This window comes from Mytilus edulis, chromosome 4, assembly GCF_963676685.1.
Source record: "Mytilus edulis chromosome 4, xbMytEdul2.2, whole genome shotgun sequence".
Lineage (NCBI taxonomy): Eukaryota > Metazoa > Mollusca > Bivalvia > Mytilida > Mytilidae > Mytilus > Mytilus edulis.
The window spans coordinates 59,148,269-59,162,554 of NC_092347.1; the positions used below are offsets into that span (position 1 = coordinate 59,148,269).

General features: G+C 31.2%; 1 protein-coding gene across 3 annotated transcripts in view; it reads left to right on the top strand.

Annotated features, from left to right (window-relative positions):
- Nucleotides 1–575: 575 nt before the first annotated feature.
- The window catches only part of LOC139520086 (calpain-9-like), a 44,262-nt gene continuing 30,551 nt past the window's right edge, over nucleotides 576–14,286 (top strand). Inside the window, exon 1 of one of the 3 annotated variants that reach the window (XM_071312511.1) lies at nucleotides 576–1,020. In XM_071312511.1, the coding sequence (XP_071168612.1) occupies nucleotides 841–1,020 (180 nt within the window). In that variant the 5' untranslated portion in view covers nucleotides 576–840. The remainder of the gene's footprint in view (nucleotides 1,021–14,286) is intronic. The other 2 variants (XM_071312510.1, XM_071312512.1) reach the window with 2 other exon arrangements.

Sequence of the window (14,286 nt, forward strand, 5' to 3'; positions counted from 1 at the left end):
ACATTCGTATCACTTATTCCTTTAAAAACTTTTAATCGAACAATGTTTATCAATAATCAAGACTTATCAAAATGAAAGTATTGATCAGTCCTTGCAAGCAAGAATGGAAAAATAATGTTCGTTCTTTGCTCTGACCTTTGTATATCATCTGTAGAGTCAATACAAAACGTAAATTAAGCAACCTCGAGGGCATTATTCATATGGCTGTATTGCATGTTCAACCATGTTCTATTGGAGATTAATCACATTAAATATTCTAACGTCAGATATTTCATTTATTATTTATACTGTTATGGAAAACCAATCACCGTTTAATAGTTTCAATGCGTTTCACTTCTGTAAATTCAATAGCGTATCGATCCAATGCTATAAAAGGCAAAATTTCATAGACACAGGATCCTTACATCGATTGATGAAACAATCAGATATTTGGTTAAATTACAATACTTTTTTTTCTTTTTCTAAAGGGAGACAACTAAAAGCATTTTAAACTCAGGTAAAATTCGTATTGATTGGTCCGCTTGCAATACCTGCTGAAATCTAACCACGTGGTGTTGATGATGTTGATTTCATTTAGTTTAGGTAGTTTGTTTTTATTAAGCGTATTTGTTCAGGGTATTATCAATACAGGCTAACGGATAGTGAAGTATAGTAAACCTCTCATTCTGTTATAGGATTGGGCTCTCAAGTAGTATATACAAACACAAAGAATGTTGAATTCCACAAAAGCGAGTAAGATCATCATTTGGAAAATTAAATCGACATAAATAGAGCGGAATTAGATTAAAATGACTACCTGGAATACATATTAAACAATTATGCCATAGGGAAATATGACTTATGCCTCAAATGGGATGCACAATAACCATTAGTTCAAGAAAAACCCACGATGTTATAAAACCTAAAATAGCAACAATAACTGACAACTCATCTGAACAAACAGAAGTCCGAAAGGACAAGCTAACACCACGGAACTGGACAAGTGTGGTCAAGGCAGGGGGCATCGGAGGAGGGGCCGGAGTAAGTACATTACCATTTTTACAGTGTGTACATTTTAAGTTTTATAATTTTCAAGTACACTAGTGAACTTGAAGTTGAGAACAGTTTTTGTTTGGTTTTGCATATTGAAGAAAGAAAAGAATTCGAACATTCCAATATTTTAATTATAATTCATTAAGCAAGTTTTCTAAGAATGAAAAAAGGTAAAGTCTTCTACATCTGCAGACAGTAGTATGATAAACTGGTTATAATTAAACAAAATATTTTGTTTTAACACAATAGTATAATACTCTGATCATCTTTGCTGTGCCGGGGAACATACGCGTGTAAAGTGCAACTGTTCAAAGCATGTACACAAGGAGTGAACTGTTGGTTTTTTTTTAAACTAAGAAGTTGTGAATTTAAACTCTTGAATTTATAATAATTATATTATAAGTATACACTATTAACAACTCTGATAAAATCGAAAATATAATGATGTGTAGGACAATCCTTTGTAAAAAAGTAAATACTTTGGATTCATTGTTATTCATTAGGTACCAATTTTAGTGAATTTTGTGTGTACAGATAAACCACGAATTTTAATGTTCAACGAGCTCCATATTTTCTAAAAGGTTATGTGGAGATATTGGAAAAAACACAAATCGAATATCAACGAAAATACAAGTGTTTCTCAAACCACAAATATTAATAGCCACGAAAATAATTGTATTTTATAGTAATGCACATACAACAACTAAACAAGACCTTAGAGGCAGATTGTGTTTTATGAATGTAATTACCATTTGAGACATCTAGGGGTGATTGTTCAGACTGTTTAGTAGAAAATGATATGATTTTATGAAGCATAAAAGGACAAAAACAAATTATAAATTATATGTTTAACCTGTCTTTTAATAGAAACAATATCAATGATTCATTAAATTCGGAATTTTTTCATTTCATTCAGAACAATTCCCACTCTTATTATGCATCGGAATTTAACAATTTTGAACATATTAATAGGATTCGAAATGTCCATTTTGACTATAATTGTTTTACGAGTGTTATTTGGTTATACTCATTATATACTTTTCTAGCATATGATATTTTGTATCGACTTTCATTTAGTGTGAAAATATTAATTTGAATACGAAAACAAATGATTAACTGTTATCGGACACGAAAGAAATTGATAGATAATTACCATTATTGTATAAGAATACACGACAATCACATACTATCTTATTTCTGTAAATTTGCCTCAATCAAAATCACATTTCAATGTTAATACCTACAAACCAGCAAAAACCCTGAAACGGGCAGAACTCGACTGTACTTAGTCTTCCCAAGTCGACCAATCCGAATTAATCTTTTCACTTTCTTTAAAAGTTGATAATACGGTCATTTTAATTGCTATAGTGACTGTAAATGCATGTTTTTTAATAGAAAAATCATAAAAAAAATATTTTTCTATTCTTGTATTAGTCATGAAAATTTAAAATGCAAGTCTTTATTTAATTTGCCCTTTTTAAAAAAAGTTAAAAAAAAAAAAGAAAGAAAAAAAAGAATGTTTTTTATTTGAAATATAGAATGTCACAATATTAAGAAAGATAAAGTAAGATTAATCATTAACTATTTAATCGAGGACAGTTCATACCTTAGGTCGTGTATGATTCTGATTCAGACATCAACAACAAAAACTGACCATATCAGACTTTAACCGACTATAAGTGAATGCTAAATGTCATCAAACTGGTATCTTCATATAAAAAATCGTTTCTAGTGATTTTCCAAATATAATATTTCAATCAATTATTTATTGATACCAAGGGTTTGTACATTATTATTCAAATGCCTTGTTGATACTTGAATGGGTTTTTTTCATTACAAGGTTGAATAAACTTTTCTTAAAAAAAAATTGTAGCGGTTCGACATCCACCGGTAAACCCTTTTTATATGTGTTAAATAATCATTTGAACGGATGGAATTTACTTTTTATTACCATTTTAAATGTTTATTTCCATATCGAACATTAACGGTTGATGACCACACACTGAATTTATGCGTTGGTAACAACTAAACAATAATTACAATTAGTCAACATGTTACTGCAACTACATATTTGCGTTGGTAACAACTAAACAAGAATGCAATCAGTCGGAGTAAAAAACCGCGACTTAACTGTTTACTTTTAAAGTTGTTTTAAATAACAATAACAATTGGTCGATATTTTAAAGTATATGTACCATTGCAACTTTTGTCCCTAGACTAGCACAGTGACTTCTGGCTTAAGTGTAGTACTTGAATCTAAGAATTGCCAGTTTATAAAAACTGAAACATGTTTTTTTTTAATAATCAGTGTTTCGGATGAATTAAACCTTTGGTAAACTGGTCCTGTCTGTTTTGTTTCGTTTTGTTTTTGTTTGTTTGTTTGTTTGTTTGTTTGTTTGTCTTTGTTTATTATTTCTACTTAAGGTGGTGGTTCACCCACGCATTGTATTAGACCCGGACAATATATCTGTGTTTCGCCGCAGCAGCATTATTAATTTATATATACGTATACTTAAAATACATAGCACACCAATGACACTTTAATTTCCTTGTCAGTTATTTTCCGTTATATTTTTTTGATAGAAGATTTCTTTTATGTAGATCCTCATGTCACGAAGTTAAGGAACAAGCAAAGCAATAAGTCGACGAAACACATGATACAAAATGAAAAAAGACACATAACTAACCGATCTCACAGTAAGAATTCAAATTCTCACATTCGAATTTCATCTGTGCTCCTTTTTTAATTTTTGATAAAATTGCTTATTAAGGTTTGCGAGAACCTTAACGGTTCAAATATTACTGCACTAGATTATGATTTGGACAATAAATGTCTCGTTAGCGAAACCCGGTACCTAGATATTTCAAAATCCAAAAAATATTCTAAAAAATTAAGAGTTTATAAACGTAAATGTACAAAAAGTATAACCAAAGCCGAGCAAGCTTTTCGTTGGCAAACTTTAACATCATGTCTGTGTTGATTGAAATTCTCACGGCTTATTAAAGCTGTACCCTTGAAGTTATATGCATTTTTTAACATGCATGAAAATGAAGAGAAAAAAAAACACAATATGAATTATGTGTGCTTTGGAAGCTTTTCTGTATTTACTTTTATCAGCAACGCTTAAACTAAAAATAACCAAACCGAAAGCCAAGGTTGTATAAGTATAAGTTAGTAAATTAATGAAAAACTTAGGACCTAAAGGAACATACCAGGGAAGATTAACAACTTTGTACTTGTTTGGTTTTAGAACTATTTTGATATGAGCGTCACTGATGAGTCTTATGTAGACGAAACGCGCGTCTTGCGTACTAAATTATAATCCTGGTACCTTTGATAACTATTAACAAAATCCATCTAAGGTCAACTTCGTCTAAGTAGGTGGAATCATAGTTTCTTGGTGGGGTTCGTGTTGTTTATTCTTTAGTTTTTTATGTTGTGTCATGTGTACTATTGTTTTTCTGTTTGTCTTTTTCATTTGTAGCCATGGCGTTGTCAGTTTGTTTTAGATTAATGAGTTTGACTGTCCCTTTGGTATCTTTCGTCCCTTTTCTTTATGATTTATAAGTTTGAATGTAAGAACTAACTAAAATAACGAGGTACAATTGTTAGTCAGCGTGACGTTAAAACGTCGATTCAAAAAATTCAACTTCATATATTGCAAGTATTGGACAATGGTGTTGATTAAAAATTACATTTATACCTGGCCCTTTTGTTATCCACATAATTAATATTATCAATAATTAGCAAGTTTCGTGTCGAATCCAATAGTACCTGTTACCTGTTACCTAATATGTACCTTCCACCTGTCAGGCGCACAACCAAACGGTGTAAATCCCAAATTACATTGGTCATAATCATATATGAATTCGTCCTAATAATTTCTGTTAAATAAGATCCAAAAGGTTCCATTTATCGGATTGACACTAGTAAATTCAATCATTGACCAAAAATATATCTATAAGTAGTTTCTGGTTGTAAGTAGAAAACCAAGTCGAATTTCAGCAAAGATGTTGAAAGCAGCGAAAAAGTTCACCTTATACTTATAATCAGCATGACTTTATCAAATGACAATAGGAATACTAAAATTTCAGCTTGAAAATAAGGCGTAGGTAGTTTAATGCCGTCACGGACACGCGATGGCGCGGGTGTGTTCTATTGCTTTTAATCATGGCAGTACTGAAGCACTGACTATTGATCGCTTACACTAGCAAATCACCAGCAGCCGCATCGAATTTTCTTTATTGAATAAAATACAAGCTTAAAGGTTTTTGTATCCGAAGCGCTTTTCGGGATTTCCATCAACAAAAAATACCGAAAGCCCCCCAAAATGAACGTAATGAATGAATAGAGTTATAATTGAATACATGAAGATAAGGTATTCTTTGTTTGATGAAGCTATGCCGTTATATGACTCAACATTTCTGGTCCGGTGTTCAGCTGACTCGAACTTGTATTGTCCCTCTTGCTAATTGATTTCTACTCATGTACGTACACTGATTTGTCTATTCCTTAATCTACTGCATGGATATATCAACTCTTTAACTCAGATTAATCATAAAAGCTAGATCCAGTCCAGTTATAGTTTAGAATTCTTTTTAGAATACTTATCGATTAATTTCTTATCGAAAGCTAAAAGGTATGTTAAAATATAATGTCTATATTGATCTGTACGAACTAAAACATTATAAAAATTATATTATCATACAACTTTTTATTCACAATTTATGTCATGATAACGGAACTACATTAATGTTTTATTTTTTACAATATACGTTTCTTTAGAAGGATTAAAAAAAGGAGATATGCTGTTTTTGTAAAAATCAATTCTAATCAAAACAAGGTACTCATGTATACTTTCCATACAAATGATAAACAAATTACATAAATCCATACGTCGTACAAAGGAGATATTGCTAACAATGGTTTGATAATGTCCATTTCTCTTTTTAATTTCCTTATTTATGAACTTATTATAATATTGCAAAGTAACAAAATACTGTTATGTTTCATCCTTAATTGAAAGATGACGCAAAGAGCAAATATTTATGTTAGCAACAGTATGAATGTTCTCAGTGTTGCAATCTACCTTTGGCTGTAGCTTCGTAAAATAAAGGCAACAGTAGTATACCGCTGTTCAAACTCATAAATCCATGGACAAAAAACAAAATCGGGGTAACAAACTAAAACTGACGGAAACGCATAAATATAAGAGGAGAACAACGACACAACACTACAATGTAACTAACACACACAGAAACGGACCATTTCAGTAAGTCTGTGATGACAATGAATGACATCCTAAAGAGAAGGCATCAAGACAAAACTTCTTTGGGCGTTTAGATGTTGGTATATGCACTGGATTCATTTCTGAACCCTTATAATCAAGTTTTTTCAATCTATTATTTCAATGTAATGAATGATTCAGCATGTTGCAGAGAAGATATTTATTTTTTGAACGTCTGGTAGCAATTATACCATGCGTTCTCAGGACGATATCATGTTAATATTTCATACTTTCTACTTAAAAGTGAAATAACAAAAAATACTGAACTCCGAGGAAAATTCAAAACGGAAAATCGGTATTCAAATGACAAAATTAAAAGCTAAATTCTTATGCAGAACATGATGGATTTAACCTGGTTTTACAGCTAGCTTAACTTCTCACTTGTATGTCTGTTTGTTTTAATCACACAACGTTGTCAATATAATGGAGTTTTATGCGTCTGTCATATTTTGAAATTTGTATATGTTTTTAGAACCAAATTGTGATACCTGCTAATAATATCTTATGACGTGTATACATAATTATATAGTAATGCTCATAAAAATAGATTCGAATACCAAATGAAAATAATAATACTGTTAAGATTCACGCGTACGCGTGCAGAAAACTTATCTTAAGAGAAATTAAGACGCCGTGTGTCAAACAAATATAATTTCCCGTTGATTACTTCCTAACGTGAAAATAATTCATTAATTATATATATTCTATGGAAATTGAGGCAAAATAAAAATATAGAAAAAAAAATAATGTGTCTTATAACATATTGACAGTTTGGGAGAATTGGTTGCAAATTGAATTAATTTTATTGCAAATTTAAGCGAACATGACACACATTAAGGAGCGTTAAATGTAATATTCACTTTATACAAGTCTCATCTTATAAGTACAATCGATATTTATTAATTGTAAAACAATACTACATAAAACGAGAGCCATGCTTTAACATACATAGATATTCGTAATGAAACAAAATGAAATGGAATAATCTTTTTGAGTCAATATTGTTTTTATTGGTATAGATATTGATTTTGTTATCAGTATTAACATTAAAACCATACTAAACATTTCACATGTACTTTCACGGTACTGCAATCTGTCAATACCTATATTTTGGCATGGCATAATGTTTCGTTTTTCTCTGACTTTTAATGACGTCATTGCACTATTACAGCAAGCAATTATGCATAACCATGACTTTGTATAATCGTTGTAATTGGAAACTTTTTGTTTCTGAAGTTTTGAAATCAATAGAAATAGATTCTAAACACACACTATCTTTTTCTCTTATGATTATATGACATTCATCAACAATATACAGGGAAAAAAGAATGATAACGATGATTAAAGGAAGGAAGAGATGATTGAAAGAAAACTAAAGAGAACAAAACGAATAAATTAAAAAATAAATTGCACACGTGTATTATAAGTCATCATTCTGTTGTTGAAAACATCATGTCTAACCGTATATAGATGACCTACATAAATGCATCTGATTTGTATTTATACACTTGTTATATTGCTGCTTCAATGAACTGTGTAATTTTGTTTATCCATATGAAGTGAGTTATTATTTTGAATAAAGCTATATAAAGGTAACAGTAGTAGCCGTTGTTCGAAATTCATAAATCGATTGAGAAAAAAAAATCTGGGTTACAAAAAAAAAACTGAGGGAAACACATTAAATATAAGAGGAGACCTACGACACAACAGAAACACAACATAATGTAACACACACAGACACGAACTATCATATAACAATGGCCATTTTCCTAAATTGGTACAGGACATTTTAAGTAAAAAAAAAATGGTGAGTCGAAACTGGTTTTGTGGCTAGCCAAACCTCCCGCTTTTATGGCAATGTTGCATATAACATTAATATGACAACATTACATGACAAGACTACAATACAATACTCGTTATGAATCGTGAAGAGAAGTTTAGCTATATCTGTACTCAGTATAAAGCCAGAACTGGTTCTTGCAGGAGGTTGTCTCTGAATGTTTTTAGGAATACTAGTTTACATGGAACACGTTATCTTTTCCATGTACCTACATAAATTTCTTGGTGTAAAAAGCATGCACCATTTATTCTTAAGAATTTCAGATAATACTCATTAATAAACTGAATGCTTTTCATTTCTTATAGATAATTTCCCCCCTCATTGCTTAGTATGGTTCATCATATATTCTATATGATCATAAATGGAATGCAAATTTTCCAATTTTTTCGATTTTCGTGTGTTTGTCTCTGATTTTATTGACGTGATATTTTCATTTCTAATAAATGTGTTTACTGAAGGATGAAGATATCATATTTGTTTTATTTTTTGCCTTAACGTTTCGGAATTTTCTTTCATACCTTTTTTTATGGATAGAATCAAACTTAAGTTTTTGTGCTTTCGTACATTTTATATCTATTTCACCTTTATTTCATCGCTAAAAGCTTTCCTGTTCAATTTTATTGTATGTTCTTTTATGAACACGTTTGTTAGTCTTCCGATTAAGATCGAAGGAGATGAATAGAGATCTTAATCAATATCCCCGCCGTCGTGTGATTCTCATAATGATGTATTTCCCATTTGGTAATAGTCTTAAAAAATGAATTAAAGTTTAAAAGCGCAATATCATAAAAATTTGATTGAGACAATATTGTTAGAAATTAAGTAAACATACAAGAAGAGTAACTCTTTGTTCGACAGATTTTGAATTTTTTAAACAAACAACTAAGATAAATAAAGCCTCCACTTTTCTGGAGATATCATTTCACTGCAAACAATAATGTTTTAGAAAGGTATCCTTATTTTACTATTGGAGATATATCATGGATTTTTAACTGTGTAAAATATCCAAGTTTGGACTGCTGAATGTGCTAAAAATTGCTCTTAGATTTATAGAATAGAATGACAGGCAAAAATAAAAAAAAATGGCTTCAAGAAAGGTAAATAAAGAGTGAATAATTTACCCTGAAGATTTTACGATAATAAGGAAAAAAAATGAGAAAGAATAGTTATATCACCAATAAATGTTTCTGTAGTAATAAACTACTGGTAATTCGAAATTGAAATAGTATACAATATCATGGTGACGATGATGAATCATGTTTCCTGAAACTAATCTATTCATTCTGACATGAAATCAAAGTCAGAATGACAATAACATAAGTGTATATCGACTTTTGGTGAAGACGTTTAAGTTTGTATAGTCATTGTTGTGACAGATGCATGTACAATGAGACATTATCATAATCATATAGAAGATGTGTGTAGGTACACAAGCACACATGCTGCTTTGGATTAATCTCATTCAGTAGTTTGGTAGCATCTTATTCTTTTGTTGCTTTTTATATTCTGCGACATGGTTCTTTGTGTACAGCACCTAATGTAATGTGGAATCATTATGCTGATTTGATTTACTCGTATGTTTTCTTTTAAAGTATTGGAATGAAGTTTGATATCATTTTGCAATTCATTATTATGAATAATAAAGTACGAAATTTGAACAGCATTAAGGATCCAAAATTTCGAAAAGCTTTCAATAGGGTACAAAATGGGATTATTTCTATTCCTTAATGAATGGGGACATTAGTTTATAAATAGTGGGGTCGCCGCGCCTTTTTGTGCTAATACGGCGTAAAGCTACCAACAATCAATCAATCAATCAATCATGAATATTGGGTTTAATATCATGATATCGTAACGACATGTTAAATTGACGTATTCATATTGTAACGCCTCTGGTATAGCATTACGTCTCGCATATTTAAATGTGTGTGTGTGTTTACTTGCTTAACACTAGAACCTTGGTAGCAGGCCTTTTATAAACTTTCACTGGTAATCGTGAAACATGCAATGGTAACTTGCAAACCTTGGTAGCTGGACTGAGTAATCTAAGACACTGGTTTCTTATTCATTTCAAGACAAAATATAACAAAAACAGTTATAAGTTTAGCAATGACTATTTAATCAGTCATAAATCAGTATATATACATGTTATAAATAAATATCACAAAGCAAAAACGGTTCAGAGCCCCCCTTGGATGTTAATCGTCGTGCGTAAACATGGGAAAGTGGTTTTACTATTTATAGTATTGTAGTAAATAATATAGGTCACTTGTCAGGTCGTAAATATCATAAAAATCAGGGTTATCATTAACCTGGTAATGGTTCACAAGTGGTATAGGCTCTGGTAATAATGGTATATCTATTCAAATGGTCAAGGTAATGTGAGCTGAGCTGTCCAGAATCGTCTGCTACAACCGTTTATATAGTCCGGAAGTCTGCGGACACAGAAAGTGTGTCCGTTACTATAACGATAAGTGTGTCCGTAAAAATAACGTAGCGATTGGTTGTAATTCTAAATATACATAATACCGGATTCTGGAAACTAGATTATCTCTGTCCATTCCGATTGGTCCTTAAAACCGGAAGTTCCCATATGGAACATGGCGCAAAAACAAATAGAAATACACAACTGTCGAGGAAAAAGGGAAGATATGGGCTTATCAAGAATAACCCTTAGTGGGAACGTACACTGGTTACAATATAGACCCTTAACGTGATTGAATAAAACAGGTGAGCAAAAGGGACAAGCGATATACAGGTCAAACTAAAGCTGGGATCATGTCAAAGTACCCCTCTGGTCAAACAGTGAGAACGAACCCTGTCCTATCAATATTTCCCATATTAACAATAATGTAATACATACAATACAATACAATACGGCCGCGATACCTGAAATAAAAGTGTTCATATGAATAGTCCTTCCGTTCATAATATAACAGTGCAGCTCAGAGTAACGGAACACGAAAATGAAAGTGAAAGTAGAAATGAACTCTCTGAGCAACACAAGAAAAGAAAGAAACATGATACATATAAACCTATCAATCTTAACTCCTACCCTTAGGCATAACAATATATACATACAAGGCAATTTTACATTAAAAATGTTTTTGAAATAAGCTATGGGTCAGGGGTTAATTTCAGTTAATATCCAAATCTTTACATGAATATATGAATGATTTTACATCAAGATATACATTTATTTAAGACCTCATCATTTTAAAATCAATGACAAGTTATAAAAAAAACATGCAATCTTCACTTGTTTGCAGTTTGGCATTACATAATAAAAGTTTCAAGCTCTTGAGAAATGTATAAGACAAAAATTTGAATATATTCATACCGAATATAAAAATCGAGACTAAAACATAAAGTTGTACACAAGTGCAGGTCATTGGGCGGCTTTAGACAATGCTACCTTAATTTACAGTTCTGCAGATTTTTTTTATTTGATATTGATATGATGAACGAATAACGCCTAGTATCAATTTTAATATTTGTATTTCATTAAGGATCAAACAATAGTTCAACTTTGACGTCATTACATATCAGATATTGTATTCAATTTAGTTCGATGCTTTATAACGTTTGTGATACAGGAAAAAATACGTCTAGCAGATTAATTGCGACAAGTATAATTGCTTAACGATAGCGTATAGCAAAAGGTAAATATTTATTTTCCAACATAAAATTGAAATGTATTCCATACATGCTGTCATCTGAAATCGAATTCTCTGTTTCCTCATGTGTTTTCGGAATAAACATGAGCATCGCTAGATTAATCGATAAGAAACACAAGACTTTCTGTAGTTCAACAGTCGCGTTGACCAATTAATGTAAATCTAATGTGTCGTTATGGGCGCTATGAAATCTACTACAACTCATCAATAATTTTCTTCATATTAAAAACTGTTTATTAGTTTGACCTTTTGTAAAGTATATAGCTTTACTGAATAAAGAAAGACAGTTGTGTACCGCTATTCAATAGGCATAAATCGCGTAAGCGAAATAATCCGGTCCACAATCTGCCACCCAGGGGGAACACATTTACTATACGAGGAAACCAACGTAACAACAGAAACAATGAACTGCAAAAAAAAATAAACGCCAACATACATAGAAACCGACTATTTGATAACAACTGAGGGTTCTTAAGGTTATTATAAGAAATATACATTTCGCGTTGTTTTGCTTATCATACCACATTCGCAATTGAAAATGTATATTTAGAAAAAAAAATCAAAGTATCGGAAAGGTGACGTAGGTATCCAAGAGTGTGCATACGTTAATATCAATTTGCTGACCAAATATTAAGTCATTCTATGAAGTGGCTTCTGTGAAAAGATGACAAAGATCTTTATGGATGCATTGATGGACTAATGGATGGACGAACATAATGAGCCAAATATAGTACCAACCCCTAAAACGGTGTTAAACACAAAACTTCTGTTAATATATAAAACGAGACTGCACAATGTTAAGAAATGTTTAATTCTATTCTACCTTATTTATTGTCATTATCTTTTACCTATGTTATTTTGTGTGTGTGTGTGTGTGTCCCAATTGATTTTATTTTAAAGTCCCTTTCATATAGTACATATCAATGCATTTGCAGTAATGTTACAACACTAATTACTATTAATAAACAGTCTATATGCTGAATTAAGACACTCTAGAGGAAACTGATCCTAGTAACCACCTAAAATAGACAAAAATATTTAAATATCAAATTGAATGACTAAAAATAGATTCTTATTAAAGCTTTAATTTCCTACTAGATTGAATGTTTTCATATACTATTGCATTTTCTTGGTTTTTACCTCATGTATCTTTCTTAAAATTTTTCATAATCAGTTTATTCAGCTTAAGGGGGCTCGCGGGTATCATTTTTTTTAAATATAGAATTTTGCTATATTTTCCGATAAATGAACTTTATCATATACTGAAGTAGAAAAATAAAATAAAAAATGGGGTCACCGTTCATTTAAGCTCACAATCTGTCTTCGAAAGCAGCATACATTTTTGTACATGTACTTTTTTCGGTTGAACTAATAGAAGAAATAGAGGTAATATCAAAATTAAAAAAAGTACTAAATTACAGAAATCGCTTAAATTTTACGATAGTTTAGTTAGAGTATAGCTTATTTGAAAAAAATAAAAAAAAATATAGGTCACCGATGAGTTAAAAAGATAAAAGAACAAGGTCTTAAATAACCACCATTTGGCCATTGTTATTGCCAAAAGAAGTTGTAAACTCCTTTATTTTGTTATAACGGTACGGTTAGTTTTCGTTTTCCTATCATTCGTTTTTGTTTATGTGCTTAATCTATAGAGTGTCAATTTGCAATTTTTTTTGTTGCTGACATATATGTGTGTTTTTAAAGAGATTCAATTATAACACAATGTTGACTGCTGAACTCATTACTTTTTACTTTTTACATAATACGTCTGTTTGTTTTCTCACGCATTGTTTTCAATATAATGGAATATTATGCGAATGTCATACAAGTGAGAGGTATAGCTAGTTAACAAAATAAGTTTAATCCACCATTTTCTAAATAACAAAATGCCTGTATAAAATCAGGAATAAAACCATTGTTACTATTCGTTTGATGTGTTTGGGCTTTTGATTTTGCATTTGATAAAGGATTTTCTGTTATGAACTTTTCTAAAGCCCCGGTCACATATACTGACAAAACAAAAAGGACGCGTAACGAATGCATAACGGACACACACCGGATATGTAACGTATGAGAAACGGAAACGTACCGGACAGAACGGATGTCGAACGTACATCCAACGGACAAGTACCGTATAAAACGGACACCTAACGGAAACGTACCGGATAAAACGGATGAACAAGATATACGGAAAAATTAGGCGACAATAAAATACATGTAAATCGCATAAATATTCAAAGTGTTTCTGTGTAACTGGTTTTGGTTTGTTCTTCAAAATGCCGCAAAAGGCCAGTGTTTGGCCTGAATAAGAGCTGCTTGATTGTTAAGATGTGCCCTTACTCTAATATCGAATATGAAAGATAAGAATTCATGAACCTAAAGAAATCTAATTGGCATTTCTGATGCGAAATTTTCAAATGGCATTTATCCGTTTCAGATCCGTTCATCA